General features: G+C 37.6%; 1 protein-coding gene across 1 annotated transcript in view; it reads right to left on the bottom strand.

Moving 5' to 3' along the window:
• LOC126237376 (dynein axonemal heavy chain 7) overlaps positions 1-27,492 on the bottom strand; it is a 1,033,797-nt gene that overhangs the window by 42,686 nt on the left and 963,619 nt on the right. The window contains exons 59-60 of the mRNA XM_049947460.1: positions 4,772-4,801; positions 2,384-2,618 (exon numbers count right to left, since the gene is read on the bottom strand). Of these exons, the coding sequence (XP_049803417.1) occupies positions 2,384-2,618; positions 4,772-4,801 (265 nt within the window). The remainder of the gene's footprint in view (positions 1-2,383; positions 2,619-4,771; positions 4,802-27,492) is intronic.

The raw sequence follows: 27,492 nt of genomic DNA, 5'->3' as shown, positions 1-27,492 counted from the left end.
CATTAGCTGCATGAACAGTGTGAGCTTTTATTATGTGTGGGTGGAAAAGTTTAAAAGTGGTTATAAATGGAGTTTAAAAGTGATTATAAATGTATAACTGATGTCTGGTGGCAGTATCAACCTTGGCATTGCAGCCTCATATTGAGTCACTTATCCAACAACACCAACAACTTTTAGTTGAACAAGTTGCTGAAAAATATTGAGTAAGTGTTCATATGAGCATTCCACCATTGAAAACAAACTGAGCTGTCATAAATTATATCACTGTTTGTCCAGAGAATAGATTTTGCATTGGTACTGAGCTCAAAAATGATTTCAGTAGTGTAGGTAATGCATTTTTGGACAGAATTTTAACCTTTGGTGGAACTTGTATATCTCACTTTCAGCCAGAGCCCACCTCTAATGGTAAGCAGAGGAAACACCCTACCTGATTCAAAATGCAGCCATCAGCTGGTTGGGTAATTTTAATCATCATTTGTAATGCCAATGTCTTGATTTTGAGCCAATGTTCTGATTTTCTCTGAGTTTTTGGAGGAGCAACACACTATCAGCAGTCTATACTACTCTTGGATGATTGAGGACAAAGTCAAGCTCACACTGAAGAGGAAATGACTGAGATGACAGAGGAAATGTGGGCACATTCAAGACAATGCTTTAAGACAACTGGCAATGGGAACTACGGGCAAAGTGGGTTGGAAGTTCCACTTCATCAACTTAACTTGCCCTTTCCTATCTTTTAAGTGTTTGCTCTGATGAAAAAAGGCTTTGCAGGAAATCAAGTTCAAAGGCAATGAAGAGATAAGACAACAGAAAAAAATGACTTAGATAGCAGATAAAGAATTCTGCACTGGGTGGATAAGAAGACTCATAAAATATGGCACAGTTACAAAAAAATGGAGGGGATTACATGGAAAAATAGAAAAAAATAACTGGATTTATTTAATAAACATTTTTTACCGTATGGATATTTGTTTGTTTAATTATTGAATGACCCTCATATATATAACTACTAGCTGACCTTGATTAACACAACCTTTTTACTAGTGCAGCCAGTAGTGGAGAAAATCAGCACTGCCAATATTTCCGCATGGGTCACCTCTGGTTTTGTATAAGAACAAAACATGGGTAATTTTGCCAGAACTGCAGTAAGGAAGTAGCGTTACCCTCCTCTTACCACTCCTCTTCTCTTGGCAGTCACAAGGTGGAGGCAAGGCACACCTCCTGCCAGTCCTGGAATCCACTCCACGAACTGTCAGTTTATCATGGCCGAACAATAGGCATTCACTAAGAAATTAATAACCACAGATGATGATAAAGATGGCAATGTTTATGAGCAACTTGTGGGAAAATCATTTTTCCTCTGACACACAGTTAATATCTTAACAGAAAATAATATCCAAAAATTAAAATATGATCAATTAAAAATACAAAAATATCTATTTAACAAATGACATGGCATGATAGATAAGGGAAAAAGAATAATAGGTGCACTGTTCTGGGAATCAAATGTTCTTCTAAACAGAAAGGAAACACTAGTAAAAAGGCAGCTGTCAATGACAGTGCAGATAACATACTGTACCTAGACTAAAATGAATTCTGTAGTCAGTTCTAAAATAACTGGAAACAGCTTTGTACTAATGTAGCATATAATGAAGATTTGTGCAAAACATTTTGCTCTGATCTACCAAACCAAGCAGACCTTGTATTTCACTTGATCCTGTAGCAGGGAGCTCAAGCTCATCATTCACGCTTCCATGCCAGCACTGGCATAAACCTACATTATTGGTTCTATGTGCTGACAGTAGTGGGCAAGGGATTTAGTATCTTCACATACAGTGGTTATTGATATCACCGCAGAGACACTACACCTGGCTACAACGACTGCCATCTGTGACTGCGTGGAGCAGGAATGGCATGTCACATGGGCCCTATGAGTCCATTTGTCTGTGTGTTTGTTTGCTATGGTCTGGCAAATTGCCTTTATTTGAGGATAGCTTACTTTCAGAGGTTGTTGTCCTTATATGAAGTCTAAGTTCTCAAATTCCTGTATTTCATACACTGCTCATATTATATTCGTGTTATGCTTGGTTATGTTTAAGTGAGCCCGAAGGAATTTCTTCAGTCATCCATCAATAAGTCTTCATCATCAACATCTTATCAACCTAAACAATGTTTCTGGTCTCTTTCTGTTGATGTGTGAAGCTGCTGCTATCTGTTGATTTTTTTCCCCCTTCCTTTCCTTATTTGAATGGGGATGACATAAATAGGAACAATCGTCATATATACTTTCTAAAACATTTCGTATACATGAAATCTGTAAAAATGTGATAGAATAAAATCCAAAATGGTAGTAAAGCAAATATGTTTGTGTGATTCACAATACCTTTTATTGCTTTCTGGACATTTCGCAGACTTGATCTAATGCAGCTTAGTAGAAGGTTAAAACGTCCCATTTCTTGTACAAGCACAGTGTTCATTGATTGGTTGTAAGAAACTGGATATTTCCGCATTCCAGCTTCTATGTCATAGTTCTCAGGAAGTTTATTTAGAATGTCTCCTGATACATCAAGTACTATTTCATCAGGGGATTTAGCTCCTGTGTCTCCTCCTAATGTGTCCTACAATTTTCAACATGTGCATGTCAGATTCATGTTATGTCATTAAACAAGCTTTGATGACATTATTTACTTGATACTTATTACACATAACTATAAAAGCTACAAACTACAGGAAGACATTAAGAAAACTCAATACAACCTCAGTGGTAAATCTAGTTCAAATAAAGTTATGGTTTATTTTTGGGAGCCAACTATAGTCCCGTGCAACAGTCATTCATACTAATAAAACAATGCATGCTTGTCATTCATTGAATTCAAATGAATGATTAGCCATGACCAGCCAGAACTCTCTCTATGAATAAAAAAAAAAGAAAGAAGCAGTTGATAAAGGTGCTAACAGGAACAGCATAAATGGGTATCACAACAAGAAAAAATAAGTGAACAGTTGTGATAACGACACTTTCTATGCTGACCTGAGGCTTCCTGCACTGAGAGTGGGGAAAAAACCCTCCCCTAAGACTTTCACCATTTGATGAAATTTTTATTACCTATTAGAAAAAAGTTTGGAAAAAACCCAGACATATCTGGCATGGTGGGTGGGGGGTGTGTGCAAGGGGAAGAGGCAGAGAGACAGAGACAGAGAGAGAGAGAGGATGGGGAGGGAGGGGGAGGGAGAACGAAGGACGGGAACTAAGGAGGAAATATATTAACTAATATATGACACATGCAGTACCAGAATATTTAGAAACATAAGATATGTTTCCTGAAAGAGTGAATGTGCTTACTTAGGCCTTCATTTGATAAGTACTACACCATAAGGCTGTATTACATTCACATATAGCTTACAGAGCTACAGAGAGTTTATATAACTGGAGGAGAGAAAGTGGGAGTAGTACAGGCATCGCAATACAGTAGTAATTTCAGATGTCACTAATGAAACTAACATTACACTGTAATTTTTGGACGAACATTATTCATATACTGGGTGGTTATAACTAAGGTTATGGTGTTCCAAGTGCTGCGGTGCAATGTGTACACATCACAGCATGCTGAAACAATGTAAGTTTGTTCATTAAATGGTATACTCATCAAGCATGATGAAAAAATAATAGTTCCACTTTCTGCCATCAGACGAAACTATCATTCGGTAAGCAGTCAAAATGAGCAATGTTCCCTGTTTCAACACCAGTATACCGTATCATAGTGATGTGGGTTGATTTCTTTAGTGAAGTGACTGTTACTGTAAAGAATTAAGAAGGTTGAAGGTTTCCACACAAAACACAATGGCTATTGAGAAGAAAGACTGTGCACTACTGGTAAAGTTGTCTTATCAGAATGACAGCAATGGCAGTGCCACGTTGTGGGAATATTGCTGACAGAAACAGCTTCAAAAAAATTGCACATCAATAAATGGGCTAAAATTTGAAGAAACTTGTGAATTAGGTGGTGCAGCAGAGAGAGGGAGGTGGCCCATTTCCATGGGGGTTGTAGATGAAGTTTCCATAGCTGCAGCCAACCATGCAGCACATGCTCAAATTCTGCAGCTAGTACTCAGGCTGTGTCACCAAAATTGTCTCTCCTCTGGTCAACAGTTCAAAAGATTTTGAAGCACATTTTACACTGGTATCCCTACAAGATGCAGGATGTGCATCAAATGAATGCTCAAGATACCCTACACCACCATGACATTACCCTTCATTTTTTGGCATATATGGAAAAGGATGACATGTGGTGGGGGAATATTCTTTGGATGGACAGGGCACATTTTACTCTGCATGGCAGGTATCTTGAATACACAGGACTTTCGCATGTAAGGTTACACTCCATGAACTCCTTGTGCAACAAAGAATTCCAGCTTTGCAAGAAATCAAGTGAGTCCACACTATTATTTTCAAGCAAGATGTCACTTGCCAGCTGAAAGATTTGCTTTGAGAAACCTTTGATAAGGACCCTATCACCTCTTTGCAATTTCAAGATGTGGTTCCTAACAGATCCCCCAACCTAAACACATGTGACTTCTGGCTTTGAGGATATCTGAAAGATCATGTCTATCACAGATGTATTGAGGCTCTTCCTGATCTGAAGGATAGCATATGATGGCATATCACTCTGATTACACTAGATAAGCTGTGAGCAACTGTCGATCAAGTCATGTTATGGATGCAGCGTGTTGCAATATGGATGCAGGATGTTCCTGAATCAGGAGGCTACACTGAACACATTTTGTAATTTGGGATCATATCCTAATAAACATGCCAGAACCACCATTATCATGTGTTTGATCATTAGACTTCACAAAAGCACTGATTAATGAACATACCAACAATGTTTCACCATCCTGCGATGAAAACTACCTGTATTGCAGCACTCGGAACACTGTCAGTTTAACTATAACCAACTGGTATTGACCAAAAATGTTCATGTCACTGAAACACAGATGACAACTAATAATCTAAGTATGCACTTTCAGCTTATTTAAACAAATGTATTAATAAATAACAAACTATGAAGCTATACCACCAGCTTTCAGAAACATAAAAAAACTGGTTCAGAATCTCAACAACAAAAAAAAGGAACATAATGGAACTACATCGAGCAGGCTGCAGTAGAAAGATGTTTCCAATTTTGATGTGTAAAACCCAATCTCCTCGCATCTTGTTTTGAAAGCTATACATCAATTTAATGAGGTTTATGAAATTTGCTTGATTTCCGAAAGCATCTGATTTAAGGTATTCAAATTTCTTTCAAGAAAACTGGACTGTTATAAATATGTGGAATATTGCTCACATTGTTGTCGCAAGAATCTGGAGTGTACAACAACATGGCCATTAGTGGCATTAAATACTTAAATAATATACGCATGCAGAGAAATTTAGCAGAAATAATGCACCTAAAAGTAATAGATTAATAAAGAAGAAGTAACAAAAGTTTTAAAAATAAAAGGCATTGTAAATAAATACAAAATTATAAAAATTCCCAAAAGAAAAATGTGGAAATTGAAATGTTATTTTACCTTTTAAAATCTCCCCATCTAAGATATTGATGGTACAAAATCTGCATTTCTTTTCATCCACTGATTTCATATGACATCATATTTTGTGATGATTCATCATTAAGAGAAAAAGTATTTATTGCACAAAAGCATGTAATCAGAATAATAACTGGAGCTCACTATTTAAGGAACTTGGAATATTGATAGTACCTTCACATTACACATATTCACTTATGAAATTTGTTATTAATAATGCATCCTAATTCATAACTAATAGCAAAGAACCATGGACCTTGCCGTTGGTGGGGAGACTTGCGTGCCTCAGTGATACAGATAGCTGTACTGTTGGCGCAACCACAATGGAGGGGTATCTGTTGAGAGGCCAGACGAATGTATGGTTCCTGAAGAGGGGCAGCAGCCTTTTCAGTAGTTGCAGGGGCTACAGTCTGGATGATTGACTGATCTGGCCTTGTAATATTAACCAAAACAGCCTTGCTGTGCTGGTACTGTGAATGGCTGAAAGCAAGGGGAAACTACAGCTGTAATTTTTCCCGAGGGCATGCAGCTTTACTGTAGGGTTAAATGATGATATTATGCTATTGGGTAAAATATTCTGGAGGTAAAATAGTCCCCTATTTGGATCTCCAGTGTGGGAACTACTCAGGAGGATGTCGTTATCAGGAGAAACAAAACTGGCATTCTGTGGATCAGAGCGTGGAATATCAAATCCCTTAATCGGGAATGGTAGGTTAGAAAATTTAGAAAGGAAAATGGATAGATTAAAGTTAGATATAGTGGGAATTAGTGAAGTTCGGTGGCAGGAGGAACAAGACTTCTGGTCAGGTGACCACAGGGTTATAAATTCAAAATCAAATATGGGTAATGCAGGAGTAGGTTTAACAATGAGTAAAAAAATAGGAGTGCAGGTAAGCTACTATGAACAGTATAGTGAACGCATTAGTGTAGCCAAGACAGACATGAAGCACATGCCTACCACAGTAGTACAAGTATATATACCAACTAGCAGTGCAGATGACAAAGAGATTGCAGAAATGTATGATGAGATAAAAGAAATTATTCAGAAAGTGAAGGGAGATGAAAATTTAATAGTCATGGGGGATTGGGATTCAACAGTAGGTAAAACAAGAGAAGGAAAAGTAGTAGGTGAATATGGAATGAGGGTAAGGAATGAAAGAGTAAGCCATCTGGTAGAATTTTGCAAAGATCATAACATAATTATAGCTAACACTTGGTTTAAGAATCATGAAAGAAGGTTGTACACATGGAAGAGGCCCAGAGACACTGGACAATTTCAGATGGATTATGTTATGGCAAGACAGAGATTTAGGAATCAGGTTTTAAATTGTAAGACATTTCCAGGGGCAGATGCGGACTCTGACCACAATTTATTGGTTATGAACTGTAGATTAAAACTGAGGAAACTGCAAAAAGGTAAGAATTTAAGGAGATGAGATCTGGATAAACTGAAAAAACCAGAGGTTGTACAGAGTTTTGGAGAGAGCATTATGGAACAATTGACAAGAAAGGGGGAAAGAAATACAGTAGAAGAAGAATGGATAGCTTTGAGAGATGAAATGGTGAGGGCAGCAGAGGATCAAGTAGGTAAAAAGATGAGAGCTAGTAGAAATCCTTGGGTAACAGAAGAGATATTGAATTTAACTGATGAAAGGGGAAAATATAAAAATGCAGTAAATGAAGTAGGCAAAAAGGAATACAAACATCTCAAAAATGAGATCGACAGGAAGTGCAAAATGGCTAAGCACTGATGGCTAAAGGATAAATGTAAGGATGTAGAGGCAAACAGCACTAGGGGTAAGATAGAGGCTGCTTACAGGAAAATTAAGGACAGCTTTGGAGAAAAGAGAACCACCTGTATGAATATCAAGAGCTCAGGTGGAAAACCAGTACCAAGCAAAGTAGGGAAAGCAGGAAGGTGGAAGGAGTATATGGAAGGTTTATACAAGGGCGATGTACTTGAGGGCAATAATTACGGAGGTGGAAGAGGATGTAGATAAAGATGAAATGTGAGATATGATACTGTGTGAAGAGTTTTACAGAGCACTGAAAGATCTAAATTGAAAGAAGGCCCCAGGAGTAGACAACATTCCATTAGAACTACTGATAGCCTTGGGAGAGCCAGTCCTGACAAAAGTCTTCCATCTGGTGTGAAAGACATACGAGACAGGCAAAATATCCTCAGACTTCAAGAAGAATATAATAATTCCAATCCCAAAAAAGTAGGTATTGACAAGTGTGAAAATTACCAAATTATCAGTTTAATAAGTCACAGCTGCAAAATACTAACATGAATTCTTTACAGATGAATGGAAAAACTGGTAGAAGCCAACCTCAGGGAAGATCAGTTTGGATTTTGTAGAAATATTGGAATATGTGAGAAAATACTGACCCTATGACTGATCTTAGAAGATAGATAAAGGAAAGGCAAATCTACTTTTCTGGCATTTGTAGACTTACAGAATGCTTTTGACAATGTTGACTGGAAAACTCTCTTTCAAATTCTGAAGGTGGCAGGGGTCAAATACAGGGAGCAAAAGGCTATTTAGAATTTGCACAGGAACCAGATGGCAGTGATAAGAGTTGAGGGGCATGAAAGGGAAGCAGTGGTTGGGAAGGGAGTGAGACAGGGTTGTAGCCTATCCCTGATGTTATTCACTCTATATATTGAGCAAGCAGTAAAGGAAACAAAAGAAAAATTTGGAGTAGCAATTAAAATTCACAGAGAAGAAATAAAAACTTTGAGGTTTGCTGATGACCTTGTAATTCTGTCAGAGACAGCAAATGACATGGAAGAGCAGTTTAATGGAATGGACAGTGTCTTGAAAGGAGGATATAAGATGAACATCAACAAGTGCAAAATTATGATATTGGAAAGTAGTCAAATTAAATCAGGTGATGCTGAAGGAATTAGATTAGGAAATGGGACACTTAAAGTAGTAAATGAGTTGTGCTATTTGTGAAGCAAAATAACTGATGATGGTCGAAGTAGAGAGGATATAAAAAGAAGACTGGCAATGGCAAGGAAAGCATTTCTGAAGAAAAGAAGTTTGTTAACACTAAGTTTAGATTTAAGTGTCAGGAATACTTTTCTGAAAGTATTTGTATGGAGTGTAGCTATGTTTGGAAGTGAAACATGGACAATAAATAGTTTAGACAAGAAGAAAATAGAAGCTTTTGAAATGTGGTGCTGCAGAAGAATGCTGAAGATTAGATGGGTAGATCAGATAACAGGATTGGGGAGAACAGGAATTTGTGGCACAATTTGACTAGAAGAAGGGATCAGTTGGCAGGACATGTTCTAAGGCATCAAGGGATCACCAATTTAGTACTGGATGGCAACGTGGAGGGTAAAAATCATAGAGGGAGATCAAGAGATGAATACACTAAGCAGATTCAGAAAGATGTAGGTTGCAATAGGTACTTGGAGATGAAGAAGCTTGCACAGGATAGAGTAGCATGGAGAGCTGTGTCAAACCAGTCTCTGGACTGAAGACCACAACAACAGCAAAGTGTACAGCTACAACACTAGAAGAAAAGATGATCATTATTCCGGCTCAAATCTGACTTTGGTGCAGAAAGGAGTGAACTATACTGCCACAAAAATCTTTGGTCATTTGCTGTCAAATTGCATTAAAAGTCTGACAGAAGGCCAACCATCATCTAACAACAAATTAAAAAAAAAATTCTGAATGGCAACTCCTTTCATTTGATATGTGATTCAACTCATCTCGTGCATCATTTTTGTGCTGTATTGGATAAAGGAATCACTAGAAGCATCATGAAATTTGATGGATTGAACTTCCAGCTATGGAAATTTAAACTTCAACTTTGTTTAACATCTATAGCATTCGAGATGTGCTAGATGGCCAGAGGGCAAAACCTCAGGATTTCAAGATGTCGGCTGAAAAACTGTGGGTAAAAAACAATGCTTGTGCTATGTGTTGCATTGTGACTACTATCAAGTACTTTCACCACTGTTCCTGAAATGTGGGAGAAACTGTTCACAATTCGTGAAAAAAAATCTCTCTCATGAAAAACTTCCATGAATACTAATCGAGACGAGTGATCCAGTGTCACAGCATATCGCAAAAATCAAAAACAATGCGAGTCAACTCAAGGTCATGGGTGAAACAGTGGCAGACATAGCAACTGTGGCCAAGATCCTCGGAAGCTTTCTGAGAAAGTTCCATGCCCTAGCCTTGCTCTGGGACAGTGGGCCCAGGGGTCACTGAATGATTCTGAAACTCTAAGAACAGCTCATCACCAAAGAAAAATGACTGAACGACATGGAGGAGGAATCCAGTGTCCTGTCAGTGACTTCATTTCAAGGCTGGACGAAAGAGCAAACAGGCACAAGGAAGAAGAACCTGAATCAGGTAAAGTCAAGAGGAAAATTTTCTTGCTGGAACTGTGGGAAGTAAGGCCATCTGTCAAGAAATTGCCATTCTTAGAAGAAGAATTATAGCAAGCAAAATAGAGATAATGTAAATGTGTTTGTTCTTACCAATGTAGGGTCATTTGATAAAGGTTTTCTAGAGTATGCTGAATGCTGACATAAGCCATATCTGGATTACTGACTAGACAGTACATCACTTTTCCGTAGTTCAAACCACTGAAATTTTACTTGGATATAATGCAAAATGCAAAGCAAATAGTTTCATATCAATTAAAATAAAGTAATTTGTCAATGGGCAGTGGGAAGATATACAAATTGACAAAATGCTGTGTGTCCCAAAAATAAGGAAGAATTTTATTTATGTTCAAATCCACAAGAGTCCATTGTGCAGTGAACATTATATTTTCAGGAAGGAAGAACAGTGATCAGTCACAAACAATCTGAATTTCATTGCAGATCAGTTTAGTTGCTGGACTACTGCATAATTGAAACTGATGTTTAATAAAATTCAGATTGTGACTGATCGCTGTTCTTCCTTCCCAAATGAAAAATTTGTTTTCTGTCAGCATTTGTACAATGAAATGTTTTGAGGCGAGATTTTCTGATAGGTTTGTTAACATTTCTCATTATGGATGTGTCACTGCCCAAGGAATAAAACAAGAAAATGAAATTTGCAGACTATTTTTGTACCAAACACCCAATGTGACATGAATTTGTCAACTGTGAATAGCCTCAAAACCTGGCACAAAATATTGGGTCTATAAATGTCAAACTGATTGAAAATTTGATAAAAAAAATCTCACCAAGGGAATAAAGATGTCTGTGTGGAGTCATCCTTTTGCAAAGTGTCAATGTGGAAAGTCTTACTATTTGCCTTTCAACGAGAAAGTCAAAGTGAGAAATTCAGAAACTGGCAGTTTTATACACAGTAATGTATGGAGACCAATGCAGGTCATATCACTCAGTGAGGCAAAATATTTTGTAATGTTCATGAATAATGCATTTGATTTTTGTCATGTCTATTTCTTGAGAAATAAATTCTATATTTTTTATTGTTTCAGGGAATTTGAGAAGATGATTTTGACCAGGCTATCCAAAACTATAAAGAGCCTGAGGATTGATCTAGGGGTGGAATACTTGAACAAGAAGATGAAGAGCTATCTCATCGGTTGTGGGATAGTACTTGAGGCAATGGCACCATATAATCCTCAACAAAACAGGGAGGCAGAACATGAAAACAGGACCACTGTCAAGTCCACAAAGTCCATGTCCATTTGGCCAAATATTCCAAAAATTCAGTTGGTGGAGGCAGTTAATATCACTGTTTGTATACTGAATAAGATTTCTTTCAGAAAAGGAAGAAATGTGACACTATATGAATTATGATCAGACAGGAAACCCTAGTGAAGACTTTTGGAGCAGAACCATTCATCCATGTTCCTAAACTGTTCCATAAGAAGTCAGATCTGAGGACTAAGGAAGTGATCATGTTCAGGTTGCGGGGAGATTCTTCCTATTACTGACTTTTTTGACCAAGAAAAAGAAAATCATCAAATCCCACAAAGTGAATTTCAGTGAGGGAATCATGAGCATCCATGAATCTATGTCGAAGCAGGATTGTGTTGATGTACATAATTTGTTCCCTATTTTGGACTAACACCAAAGAATTTTTTTTTTGATTGATTGATTTCTTTATTAATCCATGTAACAATTTACATTGTGTGGATTTCGTCAGCAAAATCATATACAATACAATATACCTACAATTATACACATAAAATTTGTATTTACACACATTTTTGAGGTATCTTAAATTAGTTTTATATCCTTGTGTAATTTGTAATTTTCTTATAGTACTGTACAATTTTTGATTTCCTCATGTATTACAATGCAGGCTACTTTAATTACACTACATGTTTTAATTCAGATAGTCCATTACTGCGTAATAACTTTTATTTAATAAAAAAAATTTAGTTTTATTTTGAACTGTCCGATTGTGTCAATATCTTTTATTTTTTGGGGTAATTTATTATATAATTTAACAGCATTGTACAACAAGCTCTGCTGAGTTTTAACTTTATTTTTCCTCTCTAGATGCAGATTGTATTGGTTTCTAGTTTCATAGCTGTGTACTAAAGAATTTTTCATATAGCAGTCAATATTTTTTTTTACATACATAACACTTTGAAAAATGTATTCACAGGGGACAGTTAGGATTTCCAGCTTTTGGAAATGTTCAAGGCAGTGAGCCCTACTGCCACTCTTGGTTATTATACGAATTGCTCTTTTCTGTAATTTGAAAACTATTTGAATATTTTTACTGTTGACTCCCCAAAATATTATTCCATAGGTGATAACAGAGTGGATATAAGAAAAATATACAGATCTGACACATGTAGTATCACAAACTGCAGTCAGAATTCTCAGAGCATAGCATGCTGTAGCGATTCTGTTACTAAGTATTTTAATATGTTCTTCCCACTTTGACTGTCAACATGCATACCAAGAAATTTTGTGTAGTCTACACATTCTATAGTTTCATTGTTTAACTTAAAGTTGTTATAGTGTGGTTTTTTGCAGACATAGAAGTTAACAGCATTTGTTTTTTTAAGATTTAGTGTTAGTTTATTATTTGATGCCCACTCACGTACACTGTTTAGTGTTTGTTTGGCTTTTTCTTTTAGTGCATCTGGTGATTTGTCGCTGATTAGAACATTTGAGTCATCTGCAAACAATATTGTTTGTCCATGCTTGATGCTCTGTGGGAAGTCGTTTATGTAAATGAGGAATAGTACTGGGCCAAGGACACTACCCTGTGGGACACCTATATTTACATAATTTGAATCTGAAGTATACTTTACAATATAGTTTGAGCAACTTGAAATATGTGAGATTTCAGTTATCTGTCTTCTATTTTTTAGATATGACTGGAACCATTTGTTCACAAGTCCCCTTATTCCAAGTTCATCTAACTTATTTAACAATATGTTGTGGTCTACTGTATTAAACGCTTTAGTTAGATCAAGAAATATACCTGTTGTGTAGTTCCCTTTATCTAATGCTTCTAGAATGTGCTGTTGCTGATTCTGTACTTTTCCCTGATCGAAATCCAAACTGGTCAACAGACAGTAAGTTGTACTTATTTAAGTAATTCATTAGCCTATCTTTCATAATAGTTTCTAATATTTTTGCAAAGCATGATAGTAGAGAAATTGGCCTATAATTTTCAATTATTCCTGCATCACCTTTTTTGAAGAGAGGTAGTAATTTCGCATATTTTAAATAGTCTGGAAAGTAGCCCTGCTTGAAAGATTGATTTATAATATCAACTAAAGGTGGAAGTAGGCTCTTGATACAGTCCTTAATTATAAAAATGGGGACTTCATCCAGACCAGCTGAGTTTTTGTTTCTCAGTTTGCTGACTGCTTTATAGACTTCTTCCTGTGTTGTAGGGAATAACACCATTGAGTGTGATACACCATTATTTGGCTTTTTGACCTGAGGGGCTGTTAGAAAATTTTCCTGTAATTTTATTCCTATGCTACTAAAATAATCATTTATATAGTTTGCCAAATATATTGGGTCTTTTATTAGAGTCCCTTCCTCTTTGATTTTCAAGTTTGACAGATTTATTTTCCTGGTACCAGTTTTCTGCTTCACAATCTTCCATACTGCCTTATTTTTGTTTTCAGCAGAGTGCACTATTTTGGAGAACATGATGTTGAGCCACTGGCTGAAGATGACAGAACAGCACAAGGAGAAAGGATTGAGATCCAAAATAACCACACAGGTTAAATAACCACACAGGTTATGTGACAGGTTTATGTGACATGAACCAGGTTCAATCCCCAGCCGGGTATGATGAGAACTATGCAGATTGTCTTCAGCCAAACATTTTTGAAGAGGAAACACAGGCCCAGGCAAAGACAAATGTTCCAAGGGAAAAGGAGTATCTGGACACTTTCACAAAACCATTGAACAAAGATAGATTTTCGATGTTATGAACAACCTTGAATATTGTCAGAAATAGATTTTAAGATGATCAAACAGTGGCAGTGTTGAAACTGAAATGTTATTTCACTTTTAAAACCTACCCACCTAGGATACTGATGGTGCTCCAGTTGCATTTCTTTTGGTGTTCTCTGGATGTAGCTCCATTTTATTTTTTCACTGCCTATCCATCTACACTTTGCTTCGTGTTTATGTAATGAAAGTTGTTGTTCTTAATTCTCCTGTCTGAATTTGAATTCCATAAACCTCAATAAAATGTCTGTCACATTCAGCTCATTTGAATTAATAAGTTTAAAAAGGGTGCACTCTCATATGTGAAATTGTGGAAGGTAAACTGAGAGTAGGAACAAGTTTTTGAGATCTTCGGTGCATGTTTTTGCAATTACACGAAAAGAGAGAAAGTCTCCAACCAAACTATTCACCATCTTCTCATGAGCAAATACTGTGCATTCTGTCAATAATTCAACCACTGATGTATATACACCAAGAGCTCCACAGACTGGTGGTTCTTCCCAATGGGAAAGGAATTCACGTCATGCGACAGTTCCTGATTAGAGGCATATTATGAAGACTTCATCTGACTGTAGTCTCTGGAAGGTGTGACATATAAATTTTCGGTGCCTACAGTGTCACGTCTTTCAGTGTCACACAAATTTTTATTTTTAAAGGGGATCACTTAAGACTATTTCCATGGGTTCGCCCCTCAAATTCCTCCCTCATATCACAAAATTTTCGTCTGATGTAGTACAAACTGAAAAAATAAATTCCTTTTAAAGCACAGTTTCGTATATAATTTATATTCAAAACCTTAGACCTGTGTCACAGAACAAATTCTACATCGAAAACACTTTACACAAGTTTAATGGAAGAAATGCTTCCAATAATTATTATAGTATTAAAGAACATCAAAATATGAACAGGCTGAAATGAATAAATAATACATGAGACTATGTTAATCAATTCAACTGTAAAAAGCTAATGAGCATATAATTAGCAAAATGAGAAATATGCAAAAGTGAAATGCCAAAATGAGCCCTTCTCAATTGGGAGTAAAGCAAAACAATCAGATTGGCTGAAAGAGAGCACAATAACATGAGCCATAAATGAATAAGAGCTAAGCGACTAAGCAAATAAGAGACTAGGCAAAAATGAGATGCCAACAAAATGAGAGCTGGCCGAACTCCGTCAGCACTTATATAGGGTTGCGCTCATGGTGGCACCTCGCGGCCTGTATGCAACACGTGTGCCTGCGACCACAATGCACTCTTACCGTTTGTGGTGGCATCTAGCAGCCCGTACGCAAGTTGTGCGATTGCTGTTGAGGTCGACCCTTAATCTATGATGTTACAAAGGATCTACACCACAGACACATATTAGAGTTTGATTGATCTCAGCTTTTATGCTTCACTTACAATCAGAATTCCTTCTACTGACGCACAGTGCTGCTCCTTAACACAGTGACACCATGACTATCAGTGAGATCTCAGATCGTGTTAACACTACAGGCTTCCTTGAATGTCAAATAAGCTATTTATTTTCCTGAATCTCTATGTTTCTGCCACTCAGAAGAATGATGACTCCTTTCCTTGGTTTTTCAAGGAAAATAATATTAGCAAATGACTGCTTAAATGCTTCACTTCTGTGTATGGTCTAATTACTCTGTCTATCTTTGTTGCTACTTTGAAGTGATACATAGGGTATTTCAAGAGTCCACACTTAATACAGTTCCTTGAAATTTTGTATTTATGCTTTCACAGCATACCAGACATCTGTCTTCAAGCACCTTCAGGTTCAGGTTTTCTGGTGGGTCTGTGATGATCTCACATAAGTCACACAAATGTGCCATGAGTCAAACAAATATACTTTGTACATGTTCCATATCCCCGGTTAGTCTTAGTTAGCATGAGTCCTGCATGCTTCAGCAAATTTCTAGGATAACTTACACAAGCATATGCAAACAGTCTTCTATGTAGATGGTATTTTTCCACAATCCAGCTGATGAACTAAAGTCCGACCCCTCCTTTACTTCCAGCTGAGAATGTGTTACTGTCCCCACAAGTTGTTAAACCCAAGCATTTGTAAGAGTTACTTGATTCCAAATGTGGCTCACTAAAATCATTGTCATAGAACATATGTTTTTGCATGTTCTGAGTACATAACTTTTCATTTGACATTTCGAGCTAACTGTCTTTGCACAACTTTCAAATCATAAGATGTGAGTGGATATTTGTGCACATTTTTGAGATAGTAAATTAGAGGTAACTGTCTCATCTACTAACAGCCTGTGGTAATTATTAATATTTTTGCAACATCATCAACACACAACAGAACAGTAAGGGCCTCAACACACTTCACACATGGCTCAAATGACACACAAACTTCATTTGATGCCCCATATGATCAGATTTCCATTAATAAGCATTAGCATTGTATTGAGTAAAATGCTTTTTTAAAGTCAACAAATACTGCACCCACCTGAATGATTTGGCCCATAGCTTTCAGAATGTCATGCATGAAAAGGTTGGGCCTATGTTTTTGGAATCTATGATGTTTGGCACATATTTATTTATTTATTAACTCTTTTTTTCTATAATATCTCTGAGTGCTACAAATACTTCACATGTCAAATACTTTGTAATTTTATACAAACTTTGCAAGTTAAACTGGTACTTGAATTATACATCTGCTATACAGTAATCCTAAATCTACAGTTACCTCTCACCTACTATGTTTAAATAAAATCTGCGTGAGTAGAAACTGTGTACAATACAGTATTTTACAGTTCTGTAGATTCACTGACAGAGTATAAGCAATGGCTCACTAAAGATGACTATAAGGATTGTTTAGAGAGTTTCACAACATTTATGGTTTTTATGTTCTCAAGGAATTTGTTAAAAGCTTCCTGTTCAAATGAAATGTGCCATTCTAGCACTATACAGTACTGGTATGAGTTTTGTGAAAGTTTTTGTTCAGCCTGGTATACATGTTTGTGAACATCACAGTTTCTTTTCAGTCTTTTGTCTTTGTCGGTTAAATGTATAACAGAATAGGAGTATTCGTCTGATATGTGTGTATGGCTGAGAAAGTATATTGAGTGCTGTGAAAGCAGATTTGCATTGTGCCCTTATTTTACCTCTATTCATTATCCTAAAGGCCATGTTCTGCATTGTAAAAGTACTATATGATACTGTAGATTTTGGCAGAGTATTATACTGCAGTTTAGATGGGACTGAATGTAGACATAGTAGACACTTGTAACTGTTTCCATATTGGTACAAGGTTCTGAGTGCTCAAGACATTACAACCATTATCAATCTTGCATCCCTATATCCAGAATTTTTTTTTCCAAGCTTCTTAGCACTGGTTCATTCTTGGTTGAAATGGTCGGTTTATGTGCATCTCTAATCTGACGAGTTTGGAAGTTCGGTATTTCAATATTCTTGTTATTTATGATTAACTGGTTATCATGTGTCCTTCAGTTAATTTTCTTAATGACAGATTTTACCAACTGCTGTAATGTCTCGCCTATCTTGAAATTAAGTAAAACAATTGTATCACCAGCTAAAATATAGTTATATGATCATTCACAATTAGACACTGATCCTTATATATGGGAGAAATAGAAGATTCCATAAGCATGGAGGAGGTCACTCTGTTCTAGATATCACACACTATTGTCTGCATTCAGAATTTATTATAACATTCAACAATGGACAGATTTCATTGTCACTGAGTGGTAATTTTGTGGGTTACTTCCACAAACCTTCTTGTAGACAAACGTGATGTGAACTTTCTTCCAACAAAAGAGGACAATTTTTGTATGAGGAATGCATCACATATTATTTTACAAAATGGGTTTAATGCGGGTTCAAGTTCCACACAGAAACTGATAGGGATTCCTTTAGCCCCTCCGGTCTTGTCCAGTGATAGTGAATTCAATTATCACTCAGTGACAATGACACAAATATTTGCATCACTTATCTTTGCTGTGGTGTGAGATTTAAACAGGGGCAGAAGTCCTTTGTGGTGAATGTTTGAAACCAGACATCAGCATTTCTGCTTTTGCATCATCAGTTTAAACTCCTGTGTTATCAGAGTGTGTCTGGACACTAACTTTGGAGCAAGTGACACCTTTTACTCAAGACCAAAATTGCTTTGGGGTTTGATAGTGCTCTGTTTTATAAGACTCTGATATGGTAATCAATAACACTTTAATTCATTGACCTTTTGATAGCCAAATGTGTTCCAGCCACTTTGAACCTTTGCAAATCTTGGGGAGAGACATATCAGTAAGTTGACATATTTTGCATATTTTCATTCAGTAATGTCTTATGGAATAATGTTTTAAGGTAACTCAGCTAAGAAACAAAATGTTCATTGCTCAAAAATGTGCTGTAAGAATAATATATGGTGTTCATACATGTTCATCTCATAGACAACTGTTTAAGGAGTTAGGCACTTTGACTACTGCCTCATGTATATTTACTCCCTCATGAAGTTTGCAGTAAATAATCCACTGCATTTCAGAGGAACAATGACATACATGAAAAAAATCGCATTCATTACTCCACATCAAGGCTGTCTTCAGCACAAGAAATAACATACAAAGCTGGCACCAAAATTTTTGATCACTCACTCAATAATGTAAAATGTCTGACAGACTTGAAAACAAACTGTAAAAGTTTTTCCTTTGCAACTCCTTTTGTTCCATAGAAAAATTCTTATTTTTGTAACACGTAAAAGATGGAGGGTAGGGACTTCTAACTAACAAAAGTATTGGGAAAAAGGACAAAAGGAAACAATTATTGTAAATGGTCAGCATATAGCCATATTTAAATATGAATGTGTAATGTGAATGTAAAAATACTTGTTCCACATCATCATGATTAATCAGACAAATGGTCCATAGAACATGAAATTGTCTAACTAACCAACCAACTTCCAATCAGCTTATCTCTGTATACAGTCATATAATTTTTTTTTAATCTATTGTACCACAGTCACTGTACTGTAACCCTAACTTCAGGGCCTGCAATGGTTGCAATGTACACTTCTCAACTATCACACTGCAGGCAGCCCAGCACACATGTGTGATCAGTACCTGTGTGAATGCTGCACAAGTGAGATGTACCAGTGCATATTTTGAACAGCTGGCAATTGCTTCTGTGGAGTTCTGCTTGAGTCCCAGTATGGATATGTGACATTTAGTCATTTGTGATGGTCTCAGTAGCAATTCTGCTCTCAGAAATGTGATGGAAATGTCTAAGATGGAACAAGTTAAGAATAGCAGGAGTTTTGCTGTGGTAAATGCATTAAGGAAAACATAAAAGTTACTGAAGCATGAGACATGGAAATCTCAAATACTGTTTGAGGAAAGATGCTGTTGTGAATGTCACAGATACTTGATAATATAGTCTTTCCATTTTTCATTGGTGAAGCACAGATGAGGAACACTGAACAGCCACAATCACAGCAATATACATGGATTTAGGGAATGCATATGTCTATAAAAGTAAAAATCTAGTGATCTGTGCAGTAACTGCCTTTTCCTAGCCTATTGACATCCCATAATATCACATGAAGCAAAAGTAAGACTTAAGAAACCTTCTCTTTAATTCTGCACAGTTGACTTTTGGTCATTTGAATTATCCAAGAAAAGAGTGCTATATATTGGAGCAGGCTTCAATAAATAGTGGTGCTTCTGGAACTTGTGTCTAGCATACTGCATACCTAGTTCCACAGTACCCTGGCACTAGTCAGTGCTGTGCAGTCCTTGAGTGCCAAAGAGAAAACAGTGCAGAAAGTGCTGTGAAAGCAGCACAGACCAGCACAATGCTGGGCCCTGGTACACAAATATCAAAGAAGATATTTCTACCCTCTCTGAAGTCTGACTTACCTTAAGTACCAGATCCTATTAAGCATGCAAAGAGAAAATAATGTACATGTATGAAGTTTCAAAACAACTAAACTCAAATGGAAAATATTACTAAAGTACTAAATCACAGGTATATGTATGACCAAGCTACATGTCAACATTAAAACTGCAGTGAATGAAGAGTAAATTTAAGAACAAATCCATCATTTCTGAATGACAGTTTAAGTGCTGTAATAAAACTAAACTGTTAACTGGAATCAAAGCTAAATGACGTGTTAATTTTTGTGCAATGAGTCGTGCATCAAGTGGGCATTTCTCATTAATGGTTAGACATCAGATCCTGATGTTTTTTATTTTCATTCCTCTAGTGCTCCATAATTAATTTGATATCTCAATTAAAGAAGGGTAGGGAATGACTCACATGCAGCTGACCGAAGAGGGGTGCACAGACACACAAATAAATGTAATAGGACAGAAGATTTCACTATATTCTGAGCTACTGCTCTATTTGTACACATGTGCTCTCTCTCTCTCTCTCTCTCTCTCTCTCTCTCTTCCTCCCCTTGCCTACTAGATGTGACCCAACCTCTCAACCAAATTGAGCTGCAGCACTGGCCCAATGTAGTCAACTGTGCGACACAGTCATGCATGGGAATGTATATATGTTTGTGCAGCTGGTATCTATGTAATGAATTACAAAGTATATATCTATTATATGAAATACAGAATATAATATGTATCTACCTAACAGATGATAACTTGTCCAGTTAGTAACAGAAACAGATTTCCCACATCATTTCCATCTGTGACTCCAACTAATTGACTGTTATTGTGAGCCAGGCATCAAGGATTACCTTCTTATCATTTTACATAACCAAAATCTTTAAGATCTGACCATATCCCTCATATGGGCTTCAACAACATCCAGTCCACAGCTGTGCAGTAACTTCTGTACAGCCTTTTATATAAGCACAACCATCAATCAATCATCTACCCAACTGAGTGGTGATAGTCAACTAGAGCAGAGCTAAACACCCAATGGGTGCTTTACAACCTGTGCCATCTGGAACTCTCCCCCCCCCCCCCTTCCACACCAGCTTCTCTGAGTTATGTAGACAGGCACTAACTTTGCAACACATCATTCAGTCAAATAATCCTTCTGACCTTAATCTTTGCTAGATCCTGCCCTGCAACAGAGATGGTGGGCAGCAGGCAACTGCAACTCAGCTGCTTTGCCTACCATTGAAGCCAACCCCTCCCCCCCCCCCCCCACCACCACCACCCAGCACAGCGTGGGCTGGTGAGGCCTGAACTATGGACTGACAGGTATAAATACCACCAGCACACAGCAGACACTTCATACCATCAGCACCACCAGATGATGGCAGAATGGCGGTTTGCCAAAATATCATGGAACTTCAACAATTTTATCTGACAGCACATCCAAGAACCTTTGAAGCAGCAGATATGCTGAGAAAGGCTTAGATCACGTTTTCAGTCTTGTTTATGTGTCTATCAATGACTCTCCAAAGTGTATGCTTCCTAATAGAAAATACAAGTAGTGTAATGAGGCATTTTTGTTGGTGGTTCAGGAGTCAATGCAAAAGTTCATTTGGTGCTCACAGGTGGAACAAGTGCATATTACCCTGGAAGAGGGATTTCTCAGAGTTATTTGTCTATACACTTGTTTCACAGCTAATTTGTTGAACCAGGTGCTGTCATGAAACTTGCTGCCATCCTTGATTTAGTTTCCTCCATCTGCTGTGGTCTTCAGCAAACTCCTCCATTTGTCACAGTATATATTAAATGCACCCATATCATGCTTCACATAATATTTAAAGCACAGTGCTAGTCTTCTAAGCAGTCTCTCACCAAGTGCTATCTTGGTAAGTAGTGTATTAAGGAAGACAGGTGTAGTCCTTGAGATATAAGTGTCATTGCAAGCAATATTCCTTGAGAGCAGTGGTGACACACAGTAGCTTCTGAGTATTCAGGACCGTCTCATTTATCACATGGTCCCTCCATGTTATGCTTAAAAGTACCACAGATGAAAGGTGCTGAGCTTATGTCTCAGCACAATAGAAGACAGCAGTAGGGTTGGGCTGTTTTGGGAGAAGAGACGAAACAGCGAGTTCATCAGTCTCATTGGATCAGGGAAAGATGGGGAAGGGAGTCGGCCATGCCCTTTCAAAGGAACCATCCTGGCATTTGCCTCGAGCGATTTAGGAAAATCACGGAAAACCTAAATCAGGAAGGCCAAACTCGGGATTGAACCGCCGTTCTCCCGAATGCGAGTCCAATGTGCTAACCACTGCGCCACCTCACTCAGTACAGCAGTAGGCATACGTGCTTGCTAGACAAGTATTTTTGTGGTCACCAAAAGGTATTTGATGTCCCATACTCCTGTGCGTAGCTTCCTGAAAGTATTCACCACTGTTCCAATTCTCGCATTTATTTTGTAATTCAGAGAGATCTTCTGACAATAACAAGCTGGGAAAGCAGAATTTGTTGACTGCATTCAACAAGGAGACAGTCAATCCTATGGCAGGCATATCCATATACCTTGTGCCATAATCACAATCTTATTTACATTCACAGACATAGAGAAGAGTTTGCACAAAGCAACAAACTGGTCCATAGGCCTTTGAAGGTAATCTTGAGTATGCTGCAATGTTAGGGAATAAAATGTTGCTTTCAAATAAGTCCTAATCATAGATATTGTAAAGTTTCTCATCAGCCCTGGTATATAGATAGACGTCCAGATTTGTTTCACTGAAAGCAACTTTAAGAAGCAGGGAGAAGAATTTATAAAACAAGGTAGGGGATGGTATACAGCCTTGACAAACTCCTCTTTGTACAATTAAAGGATATGGTACACTTGCCTCACACACACCCTTCATATCATCATGAGCAGCCCTGATCATCTTCAGGAGTTTTGGAGGACACCCTATCTTCACAAGTGATATATACAGTCCCTTCCTGCTGACTGTTCAAAGTCTTATGTAGATCAATGACAGAAATGAACAAGGGGATTTTCTACTCACAGCATTTTCTCTTTATTTGCTGTGATGGGAAAATAACATTAGTAGTAGATTTCTGAGCTCACAACCCACACTGACATTCAGAGAGTGGTGATGCTGACATCGTGCAAGTCCTGCAGCACAAAACCATCAACCCCCTCCCCACAAAAAAAAAAAATATCCCTTTTTTTCCCACAGTTCATATTTCACTACCATGCAGTGGTGTGCTCTCAAATATTTCTTCCTCAAATTAAGGCCTATGATCAATAGTAGCAGACTTTTCTTGGTCAGGAATGCACTTTTTGCTAGTGCTGATCTGCTATTGATGTCCTCCTTGCTCCCTCCATCATTGGTCATTTTGTTGCCAAGGTAACAGAATTCCTTAGCTACATCTACTTTGTGACCATCAATCCTGATGTTGCTCGCTGTTCCCATTTATGCTAATTCTCATTACATTTGTCTTTCTTCAATTTACTGTCAATCCATATTCTGTACTAATTAGACTGCTCAGTCCATTCAGCAGATCATGTATTTCTTCTTCACTTTTACTAAGAATAGCTATGTCATCAGTGAATCATACAATTGATATCTCTTTACTTTGAATTTTAATTCCAGTTATGAACCTTCCATTTCTATCATCGCTTTTTCAATATATAGATTGCACAGCAGGGGCAAAAAACTACATCCCTATCTCATATCCTTTTTAACCTGACACTTTTTTCTTATCTTCCTCTCTTTTATTCCATCTTGGCTCTTTTATATGTTGTATGTTACCCATCTCTCCTTACAGCTTACCCCTGTTTTCTTCAGAATTTCGAACATCTTGCCCCATTTGACATTGTCAAGCGAGTCTTCTAGGTGGACAACTCCTATGAACCTGTCATGATTTTTCTTTAGTCTTGCTTCTGTTTTAAACTACAATGTCAGAATGGCCTCTCTTGTGCCTTTACCTTTCCTAAAGCCAAACTGTCATCTAACACATTCTCAATTTTCTTTTCCATTCCAGTGTATATTATTCTTGTCAATAACTTGGATGCAAGAGCTGTAAAGCTGATTGTGCGATAATTCTTGCACTTGTCAGCTCTTGGAGTCTTCAAAATTGTGTCAATGATATTTTTCCAAAAGCCAGATGGTATATTCCCAGACTAATATATTCTACACACCAATGTGAAAAGTTGTTTGGTTGCCATTTCCATCAATGATTTTAAAAATTCTGATGGAATGTTATCTATCCCTTCTGTTGTTGCTGTGGTCTTCAGTCCTGAGACTGGTTTGATGCAGCTCTCCATGCTTCTCTATCCTGTGCAAGCTTCTTCATCTCCCAGCACCTACTGCAACCTATATCCTTCTGAATCTGCTAGGTGTATTCATCTCTTGGTCTCCCTCTACAATTTTTACCCTCCACACTGCCCTCCAATACTAAATTGGTGATCCCTTGATGCCTCAGAACATGTCCTACCAACCGATCCCTTCTTCTAGTCAAGTTGTGCCACAAACTTCTCTTCTCCCCAATCCTATTCAATACCTCCTCATTAGTTATGTGATCTACCCCTCTAATCTGCAGCATTCTTCTGTAGCACCACATTTTGAAAGCTTCTATTCTCTTCTTGTCTAAACTATTTATCGTCCATGTTTCGCTTCCATACATGGCTACACTCCATACAAATACTTTCAGAAACGACTTCCTGACACTTAAATCTATACTCGATGTTAACAAATTTCTCTTCTTCAGAAATGCTTTCCTTGCCATTGCCAGTCTACATTTTATATCCTCTCTACTTCGACCATCATGAGTTATTTTGCTGCCCAAATAGCAAAACTCCTTTACTACTTTAAGTGTCTCATTTCCTAATCTAATTCCCCCAGCATCACCCGACTTAATTCGACTACATTCCATTATCCTCAGTTTGCTTTTGTTGATGTTCATCTTATATCCCCCCTTCTGCCTTATTTGATCTTAAATCTTCTAAAGCTCTTTTAAATTCTGATTCTTATATTGGATCCCCTATCTCATCCATATTGACTCCCGTCTCTTCTTCTATCACATCTTCTATCACTTCTATCAAATCTTCCCCCTCATAGAGACCTTCAGTGTATTCTTTCCACCTATCTACTTTCTTCTCTGCATTTAACAGTGGAATTTCCATTGCACTCTTAATGTTACCGCTCTTGCCTTTAATTTCATCAAAAGTTGCTTTGACTTTCCTATATGCTGAGTCAGTCCTTCCAACAATCATTTCATTTTCTGTTTCTTCCCTGTACTTCCTACTGATTTCATTCTGAGCGACTCGTACTTCTTTATTCCCGATTCCCCTGAACATTTTTGTACTTTCTTCTTTCATTGATGATCTGTTACACATAGTGTCTTTGCAGTTACCTTCATTGGACCTATGTTTTTCATTACAACTTCCATGATTGCCTATTTAGAGGTGTCCATTCCTCCTCAACTCTATTGCCTATTCCATATTACAGTATCTATAGCCTTAGAGAACTCCAAGCGTATCTGGTCATTCCTTAGTACTTCGATGTACGACTTCTTTTTGTATTGATTCTTTCTGACTAACCTTTAAAATCTTGAGTCTACTCTTTATAGCTGCTATATTGTGATCTGCTCCAGGGTACATTTTGCAATCCAATATCTGGTTTTGGAATCTCTGTCTGACCATGATGTAATCTAACTAAAATCTTCCCATTTCCATGTATACCTCCTGCTCTTGTGATTCTTGAACAAAGTATTTCTTACTACAAGTTGAAATTTATTACAGAACTCAGTTAGTCTTTCTCCTCTGTCATTCCTAGTAGGTACCAATCCCATATTCTCTTGTAACCATTTATTCTACTCCTTCCCCTACATCCACTTCCCAGTCCTCCATGATTATTAGATTTTCATCTAACTAAAATCTTCCCATTTCCATGTATACCTCCTGCTCTTGTGATTCTTGAACAAAGTATTTCTTACTACAAGTTGAAATTTATTACAGAACTCAGTTAGTCTTTCTCCTCTGTCATTCCTAGTAGGTACCAATCCCATATTCTCTTGTAACCATTTATTCTACTCCTTCCCCTACATCCACTTCCCAGTCCTCCATGATTATTAGATTTTCATCTCCCTTTTGTGTCTGCATTACCCATTCAATATCCTCATATACTTTCTCTATCTCTTCATATTCAGCTTGTGACATCAGTATGTGTACTTGAACTATCATTGTCAGTGTTGGTTTGCTGTCGATTCTGATGAGAATAACCCTGTCACTGAACTATTCTCTGTAACGTCTTCTGCCCTACCTTCCTATTTGTAACATATCCTACTCCTGTTATACCATTTTCTGCTGCTGCTGATATTACACCATACCTGTCTGACCAGAAATCCTTGTCTTCTTTGCATTTCATTTCACTGACCCCTACTATACCTATATTAAGCCTTTCCATTTCTCTTTTCAGATTTTATAGCTTCCCTGCCATGTTTATGCTTCTGACATTCCATGCCCCGACTCATAGAATGTTATTCTCTCATTGGTTATTCAGTCCATGGTCATCTCCCCCTTGGCTGACCCTTGCCAGAGATCTGAATGGGGAACTATTCTGGTATCTTTTGCCAATGGAGAGATCATCATGACACTTTTCCAATTATAGGCCACGTATCCTGTGGATATACATTACGTGTCTTTAATGCAGTGGTTTCCATTGCTTTCTGCATCCTCATGCCATTGATCATTGCTGATTATTCTGTCCTTAGGGGCAGTTTCCCACCCCAAGAGCAAGAGACTGCCCTGAATCTCTGTCTAATCCTCTGTGCTCTTTGACAAGGCTGTTAACAGAATGAGGGTGCCTTCTTGTGCCAGAAGTCTTCGGTTGCCAATGCTGATTATTATTCAAAATTTGAGTGGTGGCAGAGTTTGAACCCAGGACTAATGATGTTCTGATTACTATCCCTAGACCATGGGTGTGGCAACTTAACAGTTCAATAAAAGTTTGCGGAGTACTGGGAGGAGCGGTGGTAGTTTGACAAATTCTTTGTAGAGAGTGTCTTTACCAGGCCATCTCTCACATTTAAGCCATGCAATAGCTCTCTGAAGCTCCCCCTGAGAAGACAAAATGTCCAACTCATGGCAAATACAGGCACTGAAGTCGCATAGAATGCTCAGATGGTCCCAAGGTGCCTACCTGCACCACTTCGTTGACATGTTCGCAAGACTGATTCTTTCAGTTTGAAGTCAAGGTCTGCAATGTTTTTACAGCTGTCAGTGTCATTGACAAATGCAAAGTCATAATGCATTCTGAGATCAGGCCTTCACTGGCATTGGAAGCAATAATGCCAATACTGTTCTACCTGGGACTGGCAAAATTCTTCCCCTTCCACAAAAATATGTAATTTTCCTCCTAAATTCAACCCTCATCTGGTAGCCTGGTTTCTTGCAAGCCTTTTATAGTAGTATTAAGCCTGGCTATTTCCAGGTTGATAATCACTCTTTTGCATGGATGTTGAGAGCTTCCACAGGTGTCCAGGAAGCCTTGCATCATAATGCAGGTATTCAATGTGCCAAAATGTAATGTGACAGGTTTACATTTCTTTTTTGTTTCAGCAAGTGTTGATGTTATGG

Source organism: Schistocerca nitens, chromosome 2, assembly GCF_023898315.1.
Source record: "Schistocerca nitens isolate TAMUIC-IGC-003100 chromosome 2, iqSchNite1.1, whole genome shotgun sequence".
Lineage (NCBI taxonomy): Eukaryota > Metazoa > Arthropoda > Insecta > Orthoptera > Acrididae > Schistocerca > Schistocerca nitens.
This window is presented reverse-complemented; position numbering and strand designations above follow the sequence as displayed.